General features: G+C 39.2%; 1 protein-coding gene across 1 annotated transcript; it reads left to right on the forward strand.

Moving 5' to 3' along the window:
- Positions 1 to 880: 880 nt before the first annotated feature.
- prdm6 (PR domain containing 6) lies at positions 881 to 26,838 on the forward strand. The gene is made up of 8 exons (XM_036577992.1): positions 881 to 1,058; positions 1,393 to 1,931; positions 3,972 to 4,279; positions 15,909 to 16,036; positions 17,702 to 17,826; positions 20,591 to 20,933; positions 23,403 to 23,579; positions 26,235 to 26,838. The coding sequence occupies exons 2-8, from the start codon at positions 1,406 to 1,408 to the stop codon at positions 26,347 to 26,349; spliced, it is 1,722 nt and encodes a 573-aa protein (XP_036433885.1). The 5' UTR covers positions 881 to 1,058; positions 1,393 to 1,405; the 3' UTR covers positions 26,350 to 26,838.

Genomic DNA, 26,838 nt, shown 5'->3' on the forward strand with positions numbered 1-26,838 from the left:
AATAAGAAGAAGAAGAATACGGATACTCATTATTATTATTATTATTAATTTACAAATACGTCTCATTACCGCCTCGAACATTTTCTCATAATCTAACCGAGCTGGTAATCAAACTTTTTATTAGCGAATTAATCTGGCTTTTAGTCCTCTCAGAAAAAACAAAAAAAACAAAGTCACATTAAATATACATCGAAAGCTTCGGGTGCCTCGTTATTACTCGCATTCCTTTTACAGCGAATTGCACTTGTAGACAAGAATTCATTTCTAGACGATTGTGTTTGTGTTTGGGTTCTTTATCAATCTACAGAGACCTCCGGATGACGAATGGCCCTGTCAAAGGGACGCCAGTCAAAACATTTTACCGCCCCTCTCGCACGGAATTGTGTAAAATACCCTACATGTAGATACACAGGCCCTATCCAAACAGCTATAACTTTCTCAGGCGTCTGAGAGAGAGGCTGGGAAACGTTTCGGCTGGATAACGAGCAGCACTAACAGCACCGCGAGCTCCGTTATCGCGCTCAGATCCGAGCGGCTGTCCTGTGCAGAGCCGCGCGCTGCGGAGTGTCAGCTAATGACCTCACCTCGCGCTGAAAAAGTCCTCTCAACTAACCGAAACTAACCGTGTGAGAACACGAGGCTCGTTCAGGCTCCACGAGGCTGTCAGCGATAATAAAAATAACTCACAAACCGAGCACGAAGCTTCGCTGCCGGCTACGGCGCCGAGTCCTCCGCTCAGACGAGCTAAAACAGACCCAAACAAACCGGACCGCGCTCACTCAGACCTGCACTGTCACTGTTTTTCGCGCCACTTTCTGCCCCTCGCTGGCGTTCAGCCCACGTGCTCCTTCAGGAGCACTCAGGACTGAGAGGAGGAGAGGAGAGGAGAGAGAGGGAGGGAGGGAGAGAAGGAGAGAGGACGCTCTTCTTTTCTCAATTCACACAGCACACGGAGAGAGCGCACACCGACTCCAGTCCGTCAGTACAGTGATGGTGTAAGCGTCTGGGAATTACAGCTCACTCTCAGCGGCCCTCACACACTCGCTCGGGCGAACAGGGTAAGTTGTGTTTTTCACTCTAACGTTCCCTTAGTGAAGGAACCAACTCTAAGAGGAAACAGGATGGCTAAATGTTTTAAAAGCGTCTGGAAGTGTCGAAACAGAGAAAAGGTTCGTCAATACTAGTTGGAAAAGTTTCCTGTTTTGTCTGAGCTCCCTGAGGGAGCTTAATCAGTGCTTTAACTTAGCTGCTTCAGGTAGCCTGTGTTAGCTCACTGTGTTGAACTGATGAGCTCGCGCTAATTAGCGCACAGCAGGTAGGCTGTGAGTTACATGGACGAGCTTTTCTTAAACTACAGAAACTTTACTTTTGTCTGTTTTTTACGTCTCACAGTCGCAGTTTGGAAATGCTGAAGCCCGGAGAGCCCAGCGGCTCTGCCTTCCTCAAAGTGGACCCCGCGTACATCCAGCACTGGCAGCACCTCTTCCCGCACAGCCAGCTGAAGCATGCGGCCCTGGCGCAGCTACCCTTACCGGCCGAGAGTCTCCGCCAGCGGCCGGGCCTCGTCTCCTCTTCCTCCTCTTCAGCGGCTGCTTTAACTCCGTCGTCGACCTCCTCCTCCTCGTCCACCTCCCTCACCTCCTCCTCCTCCTCGTCCTCCTCCTCCTCCGCGGCGGTTTCGTCCCTGGCGGGTTTCGCGCAGCTCTCCGTGCCGCAGGTCGCGCTCTTCGGACAAACTCTGTGCTCCTCCGAGGCGCTGCCGGTGGAGGACAGCACGGCCCCGGCCAAGGAGCTCTGCTCTCCGGCCAACCTGAAGAGTGACCGGGGCTCCCGGTTTAGGCTCACCTCCGAGGAGTTGGACTATTACTTGTACGGACAGCAGAGGATGGAGATTATCCCGCTGAACAATCACTCCGGCGACCTCAACAACCGTACGTAGTGATCATTTATTAGAGTAATGCACGGAGCCTGTCCATCACACTGACCACCGACACATTGACCGTCCTCATCTCAGTCTCATCACACGTTAATGACGCTGATCGCGTTCTAATCAGACTAATTACACACACACAGTCTAAACGAAGGGTTGGCGCAGAGCGGTGTAATTACTTTAGCAACACTTTCGACAGTCTGCAACATACAACTCAGTAAAATAAACAGGTGGGAGTTAAAAGCTGCAATAAATTCGGCAGATGCTGTGAGCACACACAAGACTTTAAAACACCTTTTTTAATATAAATATTACGACCAAAAAAAAAAGCTTCATCTAGAGTTGAATTCCGGAGAGTAGAGCCTGATTGATGATTTAGAGAAGAGGCTTATAGAAAGTTTTTAAAAGAACACCCAATAATTACAAACTCATTTCAGCCCTGTTTTGTTAAAGTATATTTAATTTAAAGCATTTGATTTACTTAAAATATAACAGTCAAAAACAGCAGAAGAAGAAAATTTTCTGAATTTTCTACGGCTGTTATAAAATGATCTTCTTATTGCTTTTTCTGTTTAATGAAATTTACTCAATTAATTAGAGTAATACTTTGTAGTCTTCTCTAATGAAGACTGGACTTTGAAGTCAGTCCTGGTCAGTCATCCTCCGGGAGCAGCATTTGGTTAGAGCTGTCACACATTTAGCCACCATTCACACGTTTTGGGTTGTATGTAAAATTCGTTGATGACCAGCGTCCAAATTTGGATCTAATGAACGGACTAAATCGTGTCCCGCGCGCGGAGGAAAAAGCTCTATTAAAGCTCGCTGTGCCTGTTTATTTGAGGTGATAAAACGGGCCCATCAGCAGTAATCTCCATCGATACGCGCCACAGGCAGATGAGGGATGGGGGGGACAAGCCACAATTAATTGCTGTATAGTTTTGTGGAAGAGAGTGGATCACACATCGATCCTCTCCATCGGCCTCTATTCATCATCCCATCGGGGTGTATGGGAGTCTCCCGGGCTCAGGAACTCACTGCTTTATCTACATTTGGAACCACCCCCCCACCACCCCACCTCCATATTTCACCCGAGAACGCGCCTTTTGAAAGTGGGCCTGTAAGAGCAGAGACACCTACCTGAAAACCGAGCGCTCGTTCACGCTGTATTTTGAACATCATACGTTGTCACGCTTTATTCAAGAAACTACGCTGTTGGATTTATTAAAGCAAAACTTACTGAAGCAAAACTTTATTTTATGTTTTTGAATTATGCCTGAATTATTTGTGGGTGTTTGGCTAGAAATATTTGGGAATAATCTTCTTGTAAAAAGAGTTTTAGGATCTTTAGGATTTTTAGGATCTGTCATAAATTAATACTGTTGCAGTCTGAAATATTAATGTGTCTTGGCTAGTAATAAAATTTTGGATTTTTTGACGCTAATTTAATGCTACCACGTGCACACAAGCTAGAAAGGGAATCTGAAAAATGAAATAAATAGTGTTATATTGTCTGGAAAATTCTGAATGTGCCTCCCATAAAACCTTTAACAGAGAAATTTAAAAAATAAAAAATAAAAAAATAAAACAAAACACAATTTCCAAAAAAATTAATGTTTCAAAAAATAATGATTTACTTGTTAGGTTATATTTCCATGGGCAAAATTATAGCTACTCTAATAATAGTAACAGCAGACATCTGTGTGAATTAACCATGTGCTCATGATTTTTTTCAAAGCTTTTGTAATGTCACCAGTCCTCTGTTCTGAATAATATGAATTATAGAGAAATAGACAGTAGGAAGTAGAAAACATTCATGCCATTAATACTCCATAATACTTGTTTGTGCTTTACAGCATCAAAGAGTGGAAAGGAAATGTCTTGATGTGCTATGAAAAAAAAGAAACAAACTTGCAGACTTGCTTTTCAGATTCACTTGAGGGAGTCAGGATCGGAGTGGTCAGTAGTGCGCAGTAGTAGTCAGTAGTCCCATCTGGGCGGCAGGGTAAATAACAAGCCCCTCTCTTGCTGTGCTGTCCCCCAGGCTGTGACATGTGTGCGGACAACCGGAACGGGGAGTGCCCCATGCACGGGCCCCTGCACTCTCTGCGGCGGCTTGTAGGGACCAGCAGCGCCTCCTCCGCTGTGCCCCCTCCGGAGGTACCTGAGTGGCTGCGAGACCTGCCCCGCGAGGTCTGCCTATGCACCAGCACCGTCCCTGGCCTGGGCTATGGCATCTGCGCCGCCCAGCGCATCCCCCAGGGCACGTGGATCGGCCCGTTTCAGGGTGTCCCTCTATTGCTAGACAAGGTGCAGAGCGGAGCGGTGCGGAACACAAGGCATCTTTGGGAGGTGAGTTGTTTTTCTCAAAACTGTATGAGACTGTGATATGTTGAGATGCGATGAATTTGTGGGGATATTGTGTGGCTAATTTTTTGGTGATGAGTGAACGTCATGCAGAGTCCACATTGCCATGTTTGGGAAATGAGTGCATTCTTTGTGGTTAACAAAATACTTACATTTGAATACAAACAGCATGATATGTGTCCACTGTAAAGAGGGGAGTAGATGGATGAGAAAATCTCATGCACACACAAAGAAATAAAGGTCACTGCCCTCAGAGATGACCAGCCGTTTCACTTGAGCTGACAAGAGAGAGGGAGAGAGAGAGGGAGAGAGAGAGAGAGAGAGAGAGAGGAAGGCTGAGAGTGAACTGCCATTTAGCTGAGAATCCAGAACTGTGGTCCAGCTGAGACATAAACTATGCTCACTCAGACACGTTTACAAGTTATCCCTTACTAGATTCTCTAATTGTAGACATGAACAAATACAAATTTAGATTTCTTGTACAGCCAGCAGTTGCTTTATGTGAACTAATCTCTAAGGCCGTAAATCACTGCAAGCTGAAACTGTGACTTAAAGAGCCTGCTTTTGAGATGCCCAGAGGCGCTGTTAGTTTAGAAAGAGAAGTTTGTTATTGTGTGCTATAGCTCTCTCCACACAAGTACAGGTTGCTGTTGCAGAGGCCCCCACAGACAGAATAGAACACTATTACTTGTTATATATGTTCTCTGTGACGCCATTTTAAACACTTGCTCAGCCAGAGAGGACCGTAAAAATTCCAGCGGCTTAAACAGAACTGAGGTGGGTGAGGGAAAGAAGAGAACCCAGTATTCCATGCTATGCCAGCCAAGGAGACCTGTCTCCTTCAGGGGTGTGTAAAGTGTTGAACTATTTTATCTGTCTTGATAAAGTGTAATATACAAACATTTTATCCCAGAATCCCTCTGTGCTGTATAGCACTGGAAGTCTGCTGGCTGTGTGTTTTTGGCAGCGGAGCTGTAAAGGGACAGTGCGTAGCTGTTGAAACATCCTCTGGAATGTCTCAGTGATCACTTTTAATGGAGGATTAATCAAAAGCTAATCTTGGCAAATGGTGCGAGAAGATGCTGTCTTGCTCAGCGGTGTTGCCTCTCTCTCAGTAGCACACTGGACTAATATTTATTGAGTTAGGTCACCTATTCACTTAATATCTGAGCAAAATATTGTACTTAGAGATTTGATGCAAATTTCATGTTTTTCCAAGAGTCGTAAATGCGTCATTTTTCTTTTTCTTTCTTTATTTTTTATATTCTTTCTCGACCTTGCCAGTAGGGTATTGGTCAGATGATCCTTAACCAGTAGAGTGTGCACAAGGTTGTTTATTTCAAAATTAACTTTTGCAGATTATTAATAAGTTTTTATGAGGATAGGATTTTTCTCAGTCATTTATTAAGCTTTTTTTCAGTGTAGCGATGGTGTTTGGTGGGGAAGGGGAAGAGTGGAATCAATATCTCTGTTACATATGCTCATGTAATGATTATCTGCTGATCAGTAAGAAAATTTGCACTTTTAGCATTTCATGTGTCACAAATTTACATAAATGTATATTAAAGTCTCTTGATACTCCAGAGACAATGTGGGTTTTTTTGCACTGAAACATATAAGCAGCTCATTATATTGAGCAGAATCTTATAAGGGGCAGTGCTGTTTCCAAAAACATGTGATGAACTAATTCTAGTAGATACACTTTATGTCCAACACAAAGCAATGATCTTAGACACATCCTATCCTATGCTATGACAGGACGCTGTCATTTTGTTGAACGGGGCTCAGGTATTTATGAAGAGTCATTAATTAGAAAAGTTTAGTGTGAAACACATAATGATCAATTCTTGTGAATACATTGGGACTATTTTTTCTGAAATTAACATGTGGTGCTTGTTGGATTTGAACACATAAATGAAGGCTTCATATCCCTCTGTCAGACACACTGAATTTGCAGTGTTGTACATACTACCTTTACTCTGAGCGTGACCTAAATGTATCTGTGCAGCAAAAAGACAATGCCTCAGGCCCCTGCCCATTTCTCACAACACTGCATTCTTTTTGTTTGTACTAGGTGTGCTTCTTGAGCACTTGTGATAGTACAGTCTGTAAGCTTATAATATTTCCCACTAGACTTTGTGCTCCCACAGACCTCCTAGTAGACACGTTCCATCGACTTGTCTTTGGAATTTCTGCCCAAAGGTTCAAATACTTTTGGCCAAAGAATATTATACACAGTACTTGTAGAACCTGTCATTGATATTGCACACAATTGGTAATGTTTATCATCTATAAATCCCATTATACTGTTATTTGGTCTTGTTTCATGGTCAGTGTCCCCAATATAAATATCTTTGTATTGACTTACACTAGCTATGCTAGTAGGCTTCATCCACTAAATACCCAGAGTTGTTAGCAATGTTGTCAAACATATTTGCAATAGGTTTGATGGGTTATGGCACGGTGCTTTGGAAGAATGATGTGACAGTTCATTCTCATTTAAAAGCTAAATTCTGTACCTGTGTTATTATTACCTAGTGAAAACAGTATTATACCTCATACACAGTGTGGCACATTTAAGTTATAACATAGCTCATGGTGTTTTGCTTTCTTTGCTGGTAAGTGTGGTTGTCAAATTTAGCATCCAGTAGAGTAAACTGTTTCAGCCAGTCTGGAAAAATCACAAGCCCATATTTTTTGTTTTTACAGATCATACTATAAGATCTTTGAGGGAGCTGTAATAATGTATTAAGGGAATGTTAAAAATGAAACGATAACGTCATGTTTGTATTCACTGTAAGACACAGTATCCAACTAAGCCACGTAATCCTTTTTAAATACCTAGCATTGTAGATTTTCTGCCTACTGATGTCATTACATTTGTTAACCTGGTATTACTCAGTATTATTACTAAACATGGTATTAATGCAGTTTTACAGTAAATCTTAATCTAAGGTCATTTAAAATAGTAATGGGTCAGACAAAGATACGAAAGCTGTCAGTTTAATGAGACATAAATACTGGAGATTTGGTGTTGATTAGCTTGATGAAGTCAGGTGCTGAGGGGCAGGCTGATAGGAATAATATTTTGCAGTAGTGGTCAGAAGGTCACTGGTATTGCCTTCGTATGAGCTATCATCGTGTGAACATGACAGACCACAATGATATCATCCCTTAGGCAGGCACCGGCGGGTGTTCTAGAGTAATAATAAAGTGCCTAGGCCACAGGCCAGGATAATTATTTTTATTTTCTGTGCGCCAGAATGGAGGTGACTTGTTTAACGTTGGTTCACTGACACAGAAAGCTCCATAATTTGTCATTTAAGTTATTTTATGCTCCATTTCCCTCTTGAACCAAGGCTCTGTTGTGTGAGAAAGCATCTTGATGGCGGAACAATTTTATTTGAAATGTATCAGGCTCTACAAGGTAAACACTGGGCTTTTAGAGGGATATTTTTTCTCGCCATTAGATTCAATAGTGGCAAAATAGGTGCTGAAAACAGTTTAATTTGGAAGTAAAACATGTTGGTATGTATACTCAAGAGCGTATTCCTGCCCCTATTGAGTTTATAATTTCCCTCGTAGCATTTTTAGCACTTTTATTTTTAATCCACCAAACCCAGGGACCGGATTATATATCACCAGCAGTGCTTACAGTGTTTGGATGTGAATCTCTTTTTTATGGATGCTTGTTTTTATTTTAAGGTTTTGTGTAGTCTGTTTCTTTACCAGCTTCGTCTACGACTCAGGCATTACAATTACGGCATGAAGCATTACCAACCAAAATTTTTTTGTCTCAGTATATCTTTTGCACCTAATTTAGGAAAATGTCAGTACATCAACATATTTGCAGTGGACGGCAAACTTGCAATGATTTCATTCATACTGTATACAGTCGCTCAGACAGGAAATATGCAGTGCTTTTTGAGCTTTCACTGAAGACAAATCAAAAAACCACCCCCATTAATGCAGCCCAGGAAACAGATTCCAGTCTTTCCACCGTAAGTTTCCATCAGTGTGTTTTATGCTATTTTTACATAACTGTTAGACATGATTTTCTGGGCAGTGTGACATTTCTATCTTTTGCATCATTGCAAATACTGATAAGGTTGTTGTTAAACACCTTGAAGTCCCTTGTGTCTATAATTTTTGAGTTAGTGTCATGATCTTCTGGTCAATGACTGGCACTGGAAAACACAACAGATTACAGTGCAATTTGCATCATTAATTGAACTCTTTGACACTTACATTATATTTGATAAAAGAGACCACACTGGATTAAAGTAAGACTTTTATGTGCCATAGATTCAAATTTGTCATAGTTTAGGCTCCCATGCACCAAAGCTGTGAAGGACTCTGCAGCTTTTGGTGTAAGCTGCTTGGACCAATGGGACAAAGTGAAAAGCAAACATCTTCCAGGAGGTGTTTTAATGAAGAGATAACAGTGCCACACTATCACTTGCTGTAACGCAGGCACACCTCATCCCTGCTCAGCCCAGCCATTTACATGCCCCCAGCCTGCTCGGCCGATGGCCACTAAGTGTTTCCTCAGATAAGGCACCACAGTTCCATTACCAAAAGTGTTCCATTCTTGTGACTCACACTGACCTTTTCAGTGTTCCCTGTGCCATTGAGACTGTGGTTCTCTCAGCTCACAGACTAATGGCTGGAGGGCCCTGATTTACTCGCCATAATAAGGGCAGGAGGTCAAGCGACTGACGACTGGGCCTGGTTTAGTCTCAGTCTCTCTTTCTCTCTCTCTCTCTCTATTTCTCTCTCTCTCTCTCTCTCTCTATGGCCCCAGCCATCGACGAGCAGCTGTTGAAGGACGATTTACAGCACTTGGTCAGTGACAGGGTCCAATCAGCGTGCCGTAAATGTCGGTCCGAAGAGATTGAGCAGTAAGTAAGGCAGTGACAGGACACTGCTAGACCGGATCAATGGCTAGAAGAAGGGAGACATCGAAAGCTGTAATATCCCTCTTTATTACCACATAGAGTAATAGTTAACATGAGGGCATTTTGAATAGTTTGAGATGTTTTACTAGTTGGTGGTGTGGGCCATGCAACAAAATATTCAAAGAGTTTGGTTTTTATAATAACAATGTTAAATATTTATTTACATAGCAATTTTCATTTTAATTACAGAACCTCAAAGTGCTTTACACAGGAATATGAGTAAAACATTGGAAAGATAAAAACAGTTCGCTCTAAATGACAAGAACGGCACAATTACAAACAGGAGAAAATAGCTATAGTACTCCTAGGCATATGCTAGCCTAAACAAATATGTTTTTTCTTAGTCTTCTTTGTCTTTTTCTTGCCCGAATTTCCCAGTTCTGCCTATGATGCAGCATTGCATTGCATCAGAAACAAGCTGGATGTCATTATCCTTTTTCTGCTACTTCTTCCATCCCTGCAGCAATTCCTATTTGGGCTTTTGATTAAAATTTTGACTATGTTATGCTTTATGTCACTCAAAGTTAACCACTGGTCAAAATCCACACTGTTACACACAAACCTACATTTCACTTAAGGCTTCCAGAACATTAGCGCTAACAGTTCAGAACCATTAAAATCTCATATGAGGAGATTTATAAATTAGGCAATTTTCCTGATTATTGCAATCATTTACAAAATTGATTGCTCCACCAAGCTATAGACAGATTGCAGTGAAACTATTGACATGGCTCACCTCTGTAATAAACCGGCCACGCTCCATAAAGTGAGATGTCATTACACCAGCGGTTGTTTAGCATGTAGAGACATCCCAAGGTCAGATATGTTCAGAAATTAATAATGTATCAGACATCCCCTATTGACACTGAGGTCGGCACGAGAGGGGACCCTTTAATGAAGAGTATTATATGTTGCAGGTTATGGCTGAATGAAAATATGACCGAGTGTATTTTTTCCTTTTGTTTTATGTAGATCTATGGATGTTGTAAAATGCTGTTTTTTATGCTTGTTTTATGAATGTATCACCGATTTGCGTTCTTTTATTCACAGAAGTTGTTAAAGCCTGTTTGATGTGAGATTAGAGTATAGCTCAACTGGAGCTATGTCAGATGTGGAGGCAGGCCTTAAGATGACATAAATCGCTTTTATAGGCTGGTTACAGTAATTCTTACTTAGAGCTGTAACGAAGCTGCCTCACTCAGTGCATTAGCGCACAATGACGTCTATCAATCAAAGTGGGTTTTCTACTTGAGTTTGCCGTATATCCTGCTTCCTTTGAGTCAGTATGGGAAGAACAAACCCTCTGATTCGGAGAAAGTCAATGCACTATACAGTATTTGAAACCTCAACAACCTTTTCTATTTTGAGAGAGCTTATGAGCAGTTCATAAAAAGATGTTCATCATGTACACATAAATTCATAATGCAATAGTGGAATACTAAAAAAAGCCAGGCACTGTTTTGACATTCTGATGAAACCCAGATGAACGTATCACATTCAATGCTGAAATACAATGCCTCACGCAAATAATCTTTTAATGCCATGAAGTAAGAATGCAACATAAACAATCTGCTGCGCAAACATTTTTTTGTGAGTGAAACAATGTGTTTGCCTGAGTTATGTTGTCCAGCTGAAAGTTGGGGAAGAAGCGGGAAGAAATAGGTCCAGAAAATGAAGAGCACCTTCTGTGTTTAGATAGATGGAAGGAGAGATGAATATATGAGGTTAAAAAAGTTAATACACCTCTTGAAAAGACATCATGTACAGGTTTCTTATAAGTAGAACAAAATCACATTTCTTATTCATTTTAATACTTATGCCGGTGTACCTATTCCTATTATGCTTTATCAATACCTAAACCAAGATGTTTTTATTAGTCTTTTAGAATAAAAAGTGAAGACTTTCTTTCCAAACTATGTTAAACACCCTTTTCATGACATTTTCTCTTTTTCATAATGTGCATTGTTGGGAGTGGGCTTATCCCATACAAAAATATCCGTGCTATATTTTGATTAATTCGGCTTTTATTGGAGAAATAAAAATGTGTTTTTTGATAAAGGGCATTATACGTCAGTTTTTTTCTTTTCAAACCTCTTTACATCCAAAATTGTTAAAAGTGGATACACAAAATTTTACATTAAAACTCTTCAAGTAGAAAAAGCAGCCAAGCAGATGGAGTGCCAGTATGCAAATGTCCCAGTTATTGAAACATAAATAAACAAACAGACAAACCTTCAAGAGACAGCAAAATGATGACAGCATGTTTCAAACAAGAAAAAAAAACTGCTGTAGTAATGAAGGACAAGTGACTGGAACTGAAAGCTCTTCTACAAGGATAGACTCCGATACGATATTAAAACTGTCAAACTGGGTTACAACTTACAAAATTACTACAAAACTCAGTTTAAACTCTGACCTGATTTTAACCAAACCTGTGATCCTTAGCTTCATAAACCTAATATTTATGGAAGAGTGTCATTTGAAAACTGCTAGCAGTGGAAAGAAGTAATGTGGTCCATGTGGTCCAAAAGAAGAAAAGAAGTGAACACTTCTACATGATTTGATGATAAGAACGTGATCATGCAGTACTTTGCATGATCGTTCTTTCTAAGAACATTAGAAACAGGATAATCCACTTGTACAAGGAAAGACAAAAGTCAAAGGAAAATGACTGAAAAAATAAGGGTCATATCTATAAAAATGTACTTTAAATCCCTACTAAAGCAAAAAAGTGACAGATTTTTAATTATATCTATACAGATTTTTTGTTTGATTTAGTAGAAATCATGCACACCTTTTTCTCAGCATAAATAAGAGTGAAGTTGAACCAGTGTATATTTGGGACAATGTGCATGTGCATGCAAGCACTCCCATATTTACCCACTGAAGATTAGAAAATGCCAGTAAATAACCCTTAAACATTCCTCCACTTCTGCCACAAACTGCATGTGAGGATATGTTTACCTCTATTTAGTCCTCCTGTGATGCAACCACTGCACACTACAGTAATGTTTAAATGTGTTTATAATTTGCAGAAACAATCATAATTATTCTGAGAATATTTGTGTTTATTTTGTGTTATTCTACACCATGAATTCATAATAATTTTATGTATTGAAAAAGTACATTTAACTTTGCTGTCAATTTAAAACGCATGCATTCTGCATTCAGGCATGAACAGACTGTTAGAGTCACATTTCGAGTGAATTCTGTAGTACCTCTCATTTCCACATGTTGTCAGTAATTTCCATTCTCTACCAAATATGCGTGTACCACCTCCAGAGTATAGGTTACATGTTCTCACATCAAGTTCCACTTTCATAAATATCAATCTTCACGTAAATAGTTCCTCAGCATTATTTTTGTGCATACACACCCTTCATACATATGGTCTCTGGAGTTTCCAAAAGTGGATTTGAAAATGATTAAAAGTTATAGACAAAATGGGACTCCTAACAAAAACATCACGTTTCTGTCCATCCTTCCACTGTGAGAAGATAGCGCTAATGGTCTGAAAGGATGTGTAGCTGTCAAGAAGCTGTTACTGACAAAAGAAAAGAGACAAAAAAGAAAATTTGCGCATCAAAACAAAGAAGCAGCTGGTGTTCTCAGAACAATGGACTGACAACCCAAGAGTCCAGACCTCAACATCACTGAATGTGTTTAGGATTACTTGGATTGTGGGAAGCAGAAACGCAAACAAACTTCTCAGACTGAACTTTGGAGGAGAAAAATATCTCTGCAGATTCAACTGAAAGCAAGTCTCCTGAAAAGAACGAAACCTTTACTAATGACAAAAAGTGGACGTACTAAATACTGAACATTTTCATGTTATATACAGCTTTTGTGTAATTTTCTGTTAAATATATATTTTCTACTTGTTTCCTGACACTGAAAAATGAGTAAGTTGTACTACTTATTGGCTGGAATTTAAATAAATGAAAGGGTGCCTCTGGCTTTTGCGGAGAACTGTACATCTTCAGGAATGATCTAATTTCTCACTAGAAATTCATTCAAAATGTGTATAACAGCATTCAGTGATTGAGTGTGTCTGCTCTGAAGAGACAAGAAAGTCCAGCTATATATAACTAATGTTTTGATGTGTTGCTCTATCTCCTCTTGATCTGAGGAAAGAAGCTGCTGTTCAGCAGGACATTCTGGAGCAGCTCCAGCATCAAAGGCCTGAGGACAGGCCTCCATAGGCCAGAGAAATGAATGGACTGTCAGGAGTTTTTCAAGTAGACCCATTTTTAATGTGCGTAGGTTCATGTGCACGTGTGCGTGTGTGCGCGTGTGTGTGTGTGTAAGAGAGAGAGATAGATTGGGTGTAGGGTTCAGTGGCATTCTCTGATCACAGTAACCCCATGTTTGTCCACACTGTGAAAGCTAAGCTTTGTGTTTGTGTCTGTTGCCTTCCAGACAAAATGTTTCTCATTTTTCAGTAGCATTTTTAGCAGTTAAACACAGTGGATTTACATAATCGCTCATGGCCAGTGTTACAACTCTAATTTGGATGTTGCACTTACATTGTTTAACCAATGTGACCACATGCAATAAACATGCTGCAAATAGCAACCAAATGTGACACCATGACTAAATGAATTAAGCAGAAATATAGCATACACCATCAAGACCTTAGGATTTTAAACGTCTTAGTGAGCAAGCATGCTTAACTGTAGTATGTTCCCTTTTTAAATTTTTATTTATTTATTTATTTATGAATGTCCACATGAGAAATTATATCATTGCATTTCTTTCCCAAATCAACAAAATATTAGTATTACTTCCTTTCCTTTTAGAAAGCCTTCTGAAATTACTGGATATCACATCGTAAATTGTGTCAGAAACAGAATTCTGCCCCGGAAACAGCACATTTACACCATTGTAAATGTTTTTATTTTGGTTATGATATTTGTCTAAAAAGAGCTAAACAACCCAGAAATAAAGTGTTTCTGTGAACGTTTCGATAACGCAGCTGGAAGGTTGGGCTCGGGGCTTGTGTAACAAACTGCTTCGCTGTAAGCAACGTCGGAGCATTCTATCATGCTGTCAGAGGCTGTGGAGGTTCACTAAAAAGCCATGAGGATAAGCAAGGGGAATGACTGCAGACAAACTGGATGTCAGGGACTCAGTGGGGTCAGAGGGGTCTCCAAATCCCATTCATTCAGCCTTGCTCCAGTGACAAGGCAGGGCATCTCTTACTTCTGTGCTGGGAGATGGATGAATAACGGTTTAGATAGAGATGTTGAGATATGACCAAAATAACAAGATATAGATATAGTTTTCTGCATTGTTTTGGTCAGAGTTGGAAATGGTCTTAGTTCCATGTCGGTCTAGGAGGATAAAACTTATGTGCTTCCACTCATGTACATGAAGCCTTTTTGGGATCATTTCTGAACATTGTTTTACCTCTGGCAGTATCGAGCACATAACACTACAGAGACAATGTAGACGCTTCATTTGCTAGCATTACATTTTTTTGGTTTGTAATGATATCAGACATTGTTTTTGACTGTACTAAGATTAAACATTTTTAAAATCTCCATAGTAGAAATCACTTTTGTACTGCTAAATTTTATCTGTAGTCATTCAGGTGTTTTAATTGAGAATATAAATAAGTGTGCATCAGTGAAACTGTTCAGATGTAGATTCATAAATTATATAAACAATATATATATATATAGTATGTATAATAATTACAGTACAGTATTAGTATGCTGGATAAGCGTATTTTGGGGCATTTCATAAAGTCTGTGGTATGATCTCAGCAATATACTCCCAATATATTCCCTCGCAGTTATATTTTTTAAAGACCCTCTATCCTCATTTGTTTTTATTTAATTTTATTTCCCTGATGTCCTTTTATAACATATGTGTAGGTGTATTAAACCAAAAACAGTCATAACTCATTTTCACAGGAGATGCATCGAATGGGAATTCTAAAGCAGATGCCAATATCTGATATTTTTTATGTACATTTCTGCCAATGCTGATATGTAAATGTTTATAAAATGTATAAAGCATTATGGAGAAACATAACATTTATGTCTGTATGGTTACAAGTGTAGTAGAATGAATATGACACAGATATATTCGCACAGTGGCCCAGCGTTGCCTGAACCTTCATCTCTTCCGGAATACAATAAGTATGTCATCAAATATCGGTTTGAAATATCAGTAAAATTTTAAATCTGTTCGATGTTCAATATTTTTTTTGAGCACATTTGAGAAAAAATAGGTTTTCCATGATGCTTTTTACATTAAATTTATACTTAAAAAGTTATGTTATATATATGCACCTTTTCCCTAAGAAGGTAAATGAATTGTACCTATAAAACTCATTAAAGATACACAGTTTGACCATAAGGACCATGTTGTATGCTTATACCCTGGGGGACTAAAATTGACCTGGAAATAGGGAAAGAGGCAGAGGTTTATGCTGGTGCATAATCTGTGAAATATACCACAAATGCTTGTTTTTATTTATTTATTTATATTTTTACTGTTTGCTGCACCCTATAAACAATACACTAAAGCAAACTAAAGTAATACACTAATGAATTCTGATGAAAATAATAAACATAAGAAGGATAATTACAATGAAGTGTTTTTACAAGATTTGGTTTTGTTTTTTACACTTTCTGTTTATCTTTTAGATCTATGACCAGGAGGGCACTTTACAGCACTTTATTGATGGCAATGAGCCGAGCAAGTCAAGTTGGATGAGGTACATCCGCTGTGCCAGACACTGTGGGGAACAGAACATGACAGTGGTTCAGTACAGGTAAAGTAACACATTTTTAGGGATTTAGCTGGACCAGACATTTGTAATATTCCTGCAACCAATTAGCTCTTCTTTTTTCCTGTATCCCCGGAGATCTACTGCTGGACAGACTTACAGTCTTTTTATTACCTAGGTTGTCTAGAAAATCCACAGTTTGAGTTGGGTATAACTTTGATAAGTATAAGAAGGCTAGGCATTGCTATACTTCAAGTGTCTGTGTCATTACGGCTAGAGGTTTGGTTACTGTGCATGTTAGTTGGAAATTTGGGGCCACAAGGTGGTGTTATTCTTTTGAACCACAACAATCAGAGGGATTAAACCATACACCGTGTCACTTTGTGTCTTGTAGTGTTTCAAGTGTCTACTTAAATAGTACTTTGATGTCATTTCCCTGTTAAAACACTGCAACAGCTTAGAGCTCTAAATAGGTTTACATCAGAGGATTGTAGCTTTAAGGTGCTTCAGAGTTGATACTTTCCCCGCTTTGAGACACTACTGTGTATACAAGTACTATACATTAGGCAGAGACTGTGAGCAGTTTTTCCAACCCGTGCACGCTGTTCGGTGGGATGTCCTCTCCGTCAGCTGGATTGAGTTCCGCATGTTATGATTTGCAATATCTAAATGGAATTCTCTTCAAAGCGGCTTGTGATTGATCGACCCCGAGCTGGCTGTTTTGTTTTGCTCTGACAATAATGTCCATTGGCATGTGCTTCACTTCGCTTGCACTGGGGACGCCCCGCCGTTGTCTTTATGAGTCATCCAACCACAATACTAAATACATGTCAGCGCGGGAAATGTTATCCAAGACGGAGGGGAAAAAATGGCCTTTGATGTGCTTGGCCAGTGCAGAGTTCTGTGCACATTTTGGAAGTGACGGCAGCGTTGTAAGAGATGGTGTTCGTTTACACTCGTTCGCCCTCCTCTGAAAGTGTGCGAGACCACCCATCGCTCCGAAAACAGCCCTCTTTCAGCGGCCAACTGAGTCATTTAGTCCGAGTACATTTATTTGTGTGCTCCAGTGTTTATGTTAAGTGAAGCCAAACTGAGAGACGAACTGTTACAAGGGTATAAAGTACATGGTATAGTGAGCTTTTTTCTCTTGTGGGTTATGAGATGTTTTTGATTTATAGGCTAGCCCCTTGTTTTATTTTGGTGTCATGGTGGAAAGAATTAATAAAATTCACAGACCTCAGCAGCTCTGCAGAGACCAAAGGAGCTTATTGCCAAATATTTGTAGTGCCCCCCAACCCGGTTCATAGCTTTTCTGATGCACTCAAAAAACATGCGAAAACACATTCTGTGCATATTACAAATGTTTAACAGCTGAGAAATTACAGTTGGAAAGTCACAGACTAATTAAACAAGCATACAAACTGACCATTACAGTCTAACTGAGGCCTCTATTATTATTTAGCACTGCTCAATGTTAAATTGTAGTGACACATATGCTCATATAAGTGCTGTGAAATTGTGAGAAGTATTACATTTAATGACAGGTTTCTTATATAAACCACTATTGAAATAGCAATTTTTTCATATTAATTCTCAGTTGACATGACACCATTTAGTCACAGAGAGAGAGAAAGAAAGAGAAAACAAAAATATTTCTATGCAAAATGAAAAATATGAAAGTTGACACAAATTATGTAAAAATATTTTCAGATCTTGCATTTTCTACCGGGCATGCATGGACATTCCAAGAGGAACCGAGCTTCTGGTCTGGTACAATGACAGTTACACTTCCTTCTTTGGCATCCCCCTGCAATGTATCGCACAAGATGAAAACTGTAAGTCTTGCCGTTCTGACAAGCACACCACGCCTCATTCACTCATTCACCACTAGTGCTTTAAATCATGCTAATACACAGCAGCATATTAATTACATTATTATTTACCTATATGAATCACTCTACTGAACTAGTTCAAAGTCAGAGTTGAAAACACATTTCAGACTTTTAACTGACTAACTGAATTTTGTTTTGAATGACCCTGTGCCTTAATGATGTTTGTTTTATTAAAACAAATGGTTGAACATTCCATTTTATCACTACCAATGCAATAATAACACCTCAGAAACTTTACCAAATGTTTCGGTAGTGACTGTATTGGTAGTGACAGTATTAGCTAATTTGAGCAGAACTCAAGCAAACACAGCTTTGAATGGTTGTGCACATATAAAATGAATATTTTTCAAGAAAAACCAAAAAATGTTTACTTAATGGCAGAATATGTGTTTTGGTAGTGACAGTTCGTAAGGTTACTCAATGATTTTGATTTTGGGGCACATTTACTACAATGGGATGTACCTGTACCTCTCACTTCCTGCTCTAAAATGCAGGGGTGTGGCCAAAATAAGGCCCCGTCTATCACCTAAAACTCCTTGTGTTTCGGTAGTGAAAACATGGGAAGTCGTTTTTAAAATAGTTATTTTATTTAAAAGTTAAACAAATCTAAGTCTTTTAATTTCACTTTAAACAATGGAAAAAGATAAAAAAAAAAAACAGCACAAATCAAGGCAAAAAAATCGATGTATTATTTTCACAAGTTGAAATTTAAGGGTTAGGGTTTAGGACAGCCACCTCCCAGTAGAAAGTGACTTTGTACATGTTTAGCAATTTACTGTCTCTATTAATGCCTTAACTAATGGGTTTAAATAGAACATAACACAATCCTTGTAAATATCTAAGGTCTGAATACTTTTTTAAGCATATATTTTACTGTGATTGCAGTTTGAACTGATATGGGAGCGTGGTCTATATACTTTATCGAAACAAATGATGGCCTCAATGAAGTGCTTTTTTGTGCATTGAACAATTCCTGGACGCATGAAATGACTTCAAAGATATTCAGGATTCTCAGCATTTTACCATTCTTATAGTCACCTATAGGTTTAGTTCATCCACACAGTACTTTTCACATAAGACTTTGTGGTAGGCCAGGAAAGTTTACAGTAGTGGAAGTCAATTGAGTGTCTCTGTTTTTTGACCTGGCATATAAATCTGAACTTGTATCTCAAATATGGACATTGGAGATTAACTGTGCTGGTGCATTTTAGGTGAAATATATTTTAGTCCCCCAGGAATTTATGAAACATTCCTAAATGTTTTTGGATGTACTTATTGAGGCAATACATTATTTTCTCAGTGTAAACGAGCATTTACACCATACAGTTAGATCTTGTGTTTGTTGAGTCCATTGGCCAGTGGAACGCCTGGACATCTCACAGAGTCTGACAGTTTAGTGTTTATGAGAGAGACGTTTTATGACTTCAGTCTGGTTGCTTTTGTGTTTAGACAACTCTCCCTCCCTCCAAACTGTTCTCCAAAGTGTACAGTATGATTTGATAGATGCAATACTGTAACCAAAGAAAAAAAGCACCACACAGCAAGAGCAATATGCTCTTGCATATGCTGGACTGCACCCTAGTAGTTTAGGTCAAATGCTTGCATACTGGATAAAACTGTGTTCCCGAATTTGTTTGTCTACGGACTTTCCATTAGGGAAAGAATCTCATGTCCATCAGATACCTTATCTAGTAAATACTGCTTACATTGACAAAACAGTGTAACAGGACTTTTGAGGACTTTATCTAAAGGGGCCCTTATGTCACTTCTGAAAGCATTTATATTGGAGTTTGTTTGTTTAGTGTGTTCATTTGTATTTATGGGCAGTCAATGTTGTACTCTTGAGTGCATTGTCTTGGAGAATGCACAGTTATGGTGAAGGCCACAATCTGAGGAACAAAACAAACAAAGCAACAGACCATTGTAAAACAGCAAGGCATTTCCAAAAATAGAATTGCTTAATTTACAGAATTGCTTAAACTTGAAGTGGTCAACAATGACTTCTGTGTCTTAAAATACCCCCTACAATACACTGCCCCAGATGCTCCTTAAAAGATCTGTGTGTGTATTTTCAAAACCTAACTTAAGTGCTAACTCTAATCACACTCCTTTACCTTGACGCTCAGCAGAGATCAACATCATACATTAAAACTCAGTCCAGAGATACATAATTCATGTTTTATTGCATTGGATGCAACAGCTTTATTAAATAAGAAAGGCTTAGCTGTTCTCCCACAAGTCTCATCTTACAGTTTGGTCATGTTATGTTTGTGTGCACAGCATGTTGCGCTACAAAGAATGTGGAATGTGGTTTGTCTAAGCATGAGATAAACCATCTCTGCCCTCTTACATGTAAAGTTTCATAAGAAACTACCGTCAGAAAAACTGTTTTTCTACTCAAGACAAATATTTTTTCAATAAAAAATATTAAGAAGATGAAGTCAAGTCAGGTCTGTTCTTTGTAAGGCAGACAGTAGTAGTGAATTCAGTCGATTGTTATTTGTCTTCAGATGCATATAACGTGTATATAATGTATATAACCAACTTTTAAAACATAGTAACAGTAGCTAGAACAACACACTAATAAATAATCAAGCATTAACGTCTGCATGTATTTTTGCCACACTTCCTTTAGCTCTAACTGTCCTTCACAGTGCTTGTTTTGTGAGTTCCTTTCTTGATCTCGCACTTCTGTTTCTCTGAACAGTGAATGTGCCATCTACTGTAATCGAGGCCATGTCCCGACAGGAGAGCCTACAGCCCTTCAGCAAGACATCCAAATCTTCCTCCACCATTCTGCAGCGCTCAATGGTTTTCCCCCACTCACCCTGCTCGCGGAGCTTCTCTCTCCTCGACAAGGCAGGCAGCACAGAGTCTGGCTTCAACCAGCTGAGCGCCAAAAACCAGCGGGTGCTGGCCAGTCCCACCTCCACCAGCCAACTCAGCTCTGAGTTCAGTGACTGGCATCTGTGGAAGTGTGGCCAGTGTTTCAAGACCTTCACCCAGCGCATTCTTCTACAAATGCATGTATGCACACAGAACCCTGACAGGTAACCATGACTTTGTCTGGATACTATTTATAATATTTTTACATTTATGTTACCTGTACTCCCCTGCTGAACTAAAAATTATGCCATAAACAATCTTCTGCATAACTTTTATACACTGGCTTATGAGACTGTGGGGTTTGCTGTTGCTTCTGCTGGGGGTTCAGTTGTGTGCCAGTGTTGGCAGCATGGCCAAAACCATCAACGTGATGCTAATTCTTTTTAGAACATTGAATGTTTTCAGTTATTCTTACATCAGCTCTTGACAATTTTGCCAGGAAAGTGTGTGGTTTGAATAAAACCAGTGACCAGTGTCTTTGACTTGCAACATCATCACATCTATAACAAATCGTCCTACTAAAGCATGCATTTGCATTCATGTACTTGGTGAAAGATATCTTAATGAACTGTTCACATACACTGCTAGTCAAAAGCGGGCACATCTAACTGCAGATGCATTTTTCATAATCTTAAATACATTTTCACTAAAGGCGTATGCTTAATAAATAAATAAAAAGCATTTTATTAATGCCCCCTGGTTTCAGTAAAAACAACAAGGTCTCAGTATATGTATATCTTCTTCAGTTCTGTTGGAAAAGCATCTCAGGTGGCTTGTCTTGAAGCTGCTTGAGAGAATGGTAAAATGTGGAATAAAGTAAAAAATTAACTTAAGCCTATCCCAACACTAATCTAAATTTCAGTATTATTAATATTTTCATTTCTTTTGTGCACTGTAATGCTATTGTTCAACACCTATTCAGTAGGATGTATAGGGAAGATATAGGTAGTAGGATGCATTAGGAAGATATTGTAAGGCCATATAAGCTTATATGTATTCTTTATGCCCTATAACTATAATCTTTCGTTACAGAGTTATTGAGTATCCATTGATAGGAAACAGTACAATATAGCTTCCCTGTAAACTGTATGATGGGGAGTAGAATCCACAATTTACACACAGTTTCGCATCACCAACCTTCGTGGATTTAGGGTTCAAACACAGTGTGTAACATCTCTAAACCTAATTAAATACGGCCCAGGATGTATTGGAAATTTTTTGCTTAGCTCTATTTTTCTTGGGTGCATACAAACCTATAAATCAGTTGCCGCTGTCACAAAGAAATACCCACTCCAACGGTGATGCAGAGGAAAACAGATGCCACTTATTCAATAAACTAATATTCATACAGAAGAAAAATGTTGCTGGGATACCCTAGGAGTTGAAGTCAATATGAGGGGTTGTCAATATTAAACTTTATGACCCTGGGGTGCAGATAAAATTTAGCTGAACAAGGGAATCTGGATCTGTTGGTATTTGGAGTCGAAGCCGGTGCCGTAAATGACGCTGTGAATCTGTTTAAAATGCTCTCAGCTATGCTTTATGGGCTTTGGCCATACATATTTATTGATGTTTGTTTTATATGTACATTTCAGAAGAGATAAATTACTCTGGTATATCATCACGAAAAAGGGTTTTGGTTATCTGTTTTGCTGACCTCTCAGAGCAAAAAGCGTTTTTCTTGTTTTTTGTTTGAGTACATCCGTCATTTCTAGTCTCTTTAACTTTGTTGCATTCCATTAATGAGCAAAGCCTTCCAAAGACTATTAATTACAATGTTGATCTTGTCCATAAACACCAAAATACCAGCTCTAACTATCAAACTAAGTTCTCTTCTGCTTTACAGAAGAGCCGTCCTCCATGTGTATGCATATGGGTAGCCTATTGTCATATTTTTATTTTCTATTCAGTATAGGCTTATATAAGGTTTGTGTGTGTTTTTAGTACAGATGCAGTCGTCCAAGTTCAGTGGGCTATTTATCTCTAATATTGTGCCGCACCAGGGCCCAGTGCGGCAGTAAACAATATGTTGACATTAATCACAAGTGCTGCTGTAGTAAATACTCGCCAAACATTTATCATGTTAAAATATTCACAATCAATGCATCTCCCAACAGAAAAACTTCAGTCACAGAGGCCAGTGAAAACTATGAAACACATGCTGTTGAATATTTTGCACATGAAAATTGTAATAATTGTGTACGCAGTCTTAAGGCTGTATCTGTACCTTCCTTGGAGATAACTCAGCTTTCAGGTGAACCATTTTGTCTCCCTCCTCTAACCAAATAAATAACATGATTGATGGCACAGTTGAATTGTCAATTCATCTAATTACGCCTGTAAGTGCTTTCCTTTGTTGCCCCTAATTGTCAATACATTTGTGATTTGTTATCAGCTCTCCATGATTAACTGGAACTGGGCTAATAATTAACAGAGATCATTACAGCTGTAGCTACCAGCTCAGAAACAGAAAAGCAGAAGAAACCCTAACCCACTGAGTAGCGCTACCAGCAAGTGAAAATATTGATAGATGGCCCAAACTGTGTTCCGTGCCCCGTTGTTGATGAGAGGTCAGGCTGCCATGGTAACAGCAGTGGGATGTCACTGATTTGCTTGTGTGTGCGTGTTTCCAGACCGTATCAGTGTGGACACTGCTCCCAGTCTTTCTCCCAGCCCTCAGAGCTACGCAACCACGTGGTCACACACTCCAGCGACAGGCCCTTCAAGTGCGGCTACTGTGGACGAGCGTTCGCCGGGGCCACCACGCTCAACAACCACATCCGCACACATACAGGGGAGAAGCCATTCAAGTAAGTAACAGTGAGTACCTTTGCTTCCTCGTCACCATTTTGAGTAATTTTGTTGAATTCTGTTTTTTTTAATGACAAGACACATTAAACATATAAATATTTAAAAAGTCATTTACATTACATTCGTGGTATATTTAAAGCCATGTCAGTGACCAGGATTATTCAACTACAGCTAATGAACTATATAAATATTCAGTTGTTAGTTCCTCTAATACAGCTTGCTCGAGTTTAAACCACCATAAGGTTATATAACCGTTTGGTTGCATTTGGCCCGTCATGGTATTTCCAGCTCTGACAGCACTGACATTCCTTTGGCCACAACTTATGGGAGGAAAATATTATTGTCTAGGTCTGGGGTTAGCATTTTAGCTACACCACTCTGATTCATGGGAGGTACTATGTGAACTGCATAGGTTTCTTAAAAAAAAAGTGAAGCAAATTGAACATGCAGAGTGGTTAATAGATTTCTTTCAAGTCAATGGGCTGTTACTTACATATGACCCTTTTGACTCTTTGACTTTTTTCCTCTACACCAAATACAGGTCATGTTTTCAATAAAGTTCCCAAGCAACATTAATTAATACTACTGGGTTTTGCTTTAATTCAAAGCATACTTTTACACAGGTTCACCCAGAACATCATGACAGCCTAATTAGAAATGATTACATAAACTTAAACTGCACAACTTTTCATAGAATTTTGAAAGAAAGGACTTTAGTAGCTCTATTGCCTGGATTGTCACCCTGACCCTCTTGACTTGCACAAGACATTGTGGCTAAGAAATGAAATAGACTGAATAAAGTTAATTTAATAAAACACCATTTTATTTCAGTGTTAAATCTGGTCTTTCACTTATATCATTTTTACTCCATTTATCCCTTGCAATTGTCAGCTTGACATAGCCAGGCATGTGAATGTTCAAAAAAAAGCACATAGCTAAACAGAGGTACACTTTTAATCTGTAATAAGCTGATATAACAGCTCAACTTACAATTCAAAGTTACAAGATGAAATACATAAATATTAACTAATCTCAAATCATTCTATGTAATTTAAACACAGAAACACTCCATTGTCACTATACCTCTATGTGTACTGCTCTCTTTAAATGCCTCTTGTAGCACCAAAACTGCTCTAAAGCGCAATTGTGGCTGATTAAGGAATAGCTGGCTTTAAAGAATTTGCAGGAACTGATTATTTTGATGAAAAGTTCTGTTTGTGCTAATATGTATGCTTAACTCGTTACTAGTCATGATGCAGCCACTGGGATTTGAATCGGAAAGGTACTGTTGTCTTTTTCTTGTTGACAACAATCTGACTACTAGCTGTTTCTTTGTATAATCAACAACTGTTACACAATACTAATTTACAAATTACCCTCTTATTTACTGTAATATGTCACATTCCAAGACTTAAGCATTACACAGAAAATTATTGGTTAGTATATACATAATAACCAATGCTAGAACATTTTTTCTACTAGTTGCTGGTCAAAGGTCAAGTGATAGGTCGTGCCTTTTCGTGACATAGGCCATGAATTAGTAACTGAGTCTCATATACAAACTCTTCATATCATCTCACAAGCTCAGCAGTTCCAGTGTTAGGAGGTGGGCTATTTGGAGCAGAGCAATCCAGTAACAAATCAGCTATCTAATAAGCAATCAGTGATACACAAATGTGTCATCAGCACTTCAGGAGCTCCAGAGAGGAAGAGGCACACAAAGACATTAATGAATACACCACAGAAATCTTTAGTCAATCAATATGCCTGAGTTATTCTCATTGAGCTGATGTGCTTGATAGAATAAGGCTGGCATTTTCTCTTTTCTTTTGTGGGAGAATGCTGAAGTGTTTTTGCACTGTAAGACATCAGCTGCAAATTTGGTGTTCCAGCTCAGCTGTTCCCTCTCTAGAGTTTGGAATACAAATAACAACTGTGATCTGATGAACTCAATAGTTGCTCTCTTGCATAGTATAATTGGGGGGATTACCAGATGTGACATGATCTGGTTGTGAGTATATTCCGCTAGTAGGTATTATTCAAATAATTTTTCAGCAGAATATAGGTGCTTCTAACATAATTTGAAATTTATATCACATGGATGTGTTGCTGTTAACAGTGAAAAGTAAAAATGTTTCAAATTTACTCAAGCTAGTAATGTGATTTCTATCTGGTTTCACTTTTTGTGACAATTTTTTGTGACAGTTCCTATTTGTACTCGAGAAATAGAGTATATCCAGCTGAATAAGCACCCACTTCTGCACACTTTGTGCATGCTATTGCTTTCAAGCTTGCTAAGTACAAGCCATCAGCAGATGCTCCCCTTTGATAGCCAGCCTGCTGAAAATCTCTTTTTGTTCTTTATCTATTGTAAGTGACAATGATGCGGGGCCTTATCTAGACAGGCCTCTCTGGGGGCACCCCTTCCTCTCAGATTATTGACAGGGTCCCTGTGTTGTGAGGCGTCTGAGCCTTCGCCCATCATCGGCATCAAGGCCCTTAGGCGTGGGCGGCAATTACACCTTTCTGGCCCAGTAAGATTCCCAGCCACTTTCAAGTGTCACTTGTCATTAAGGCAGCACGGGATGAGACGCAACGTCTGATGGCCCTCACTAAGTGTGTTGTCTGCTTTGTGTGCGTGTGTGTGTGCCCAGGTGCGAGCGGTGCGATAGGAGCTTCACGCAGGCCACGCAGCTCAGCAGACACCAGCGGATGCCCAACGAGTGCAAGCCCATCAGCGAAAGCAGCGAATCAATTGAGGTGGATTAGCTGATTGACCGAGCCGGAATTAAACGGCAAGGGAAAATCATGATTAAATGTCACGGACACTTAAGCAAAACCAAAGATTTCCTCTGAGAAACTCTCAATCAGCCCTAGAAAACCAAAAGCAGTAATAAAATAAGTAAGATGTTAAAAGCTATTGATCCTGACACAGATAAGGGACTGGACATGGCGGGGGATGGGAATGGCAAATAGAAAATTGAGGGGGGGGGGTGCGTATTAGGAGGGCAAGACAAGATTATTTATTCATGACTGGGAGAATCATAGTTCTGTTAAAACGTCACCAAAGCTGAGACATTATGATACAGGCACAAGATAGCTTTATTTCTTAGTCTTATACTCTGTACAATGAAACAAAAGGTAAAAGACTAGAATGGTGCATGAATGGGCATCCCTCAAATTGAGAATGCACAGTGTTTGTATAATAACCGCACCATTTAGAAAGCAGGATTTTTGAGGGAAGCATTTTTTCACCTA

The sequence above is a fragment of the Colossoma macropomum genome, unplaced genomic scaffold (genome assembly GCF_904425465.1).
Source record: "Colossoma macropomum unplaced genomic scaffold, Colossoma_macropomum, whole genome shotgun sequence".
Classification (NCBI taxonomy): domain Eukaryota; kingdom Metazoa; phylum Chordata; class Actinopteri; order Characiformes; family Serrasalmidae; genus Colossoma; species Colossoma macropomum.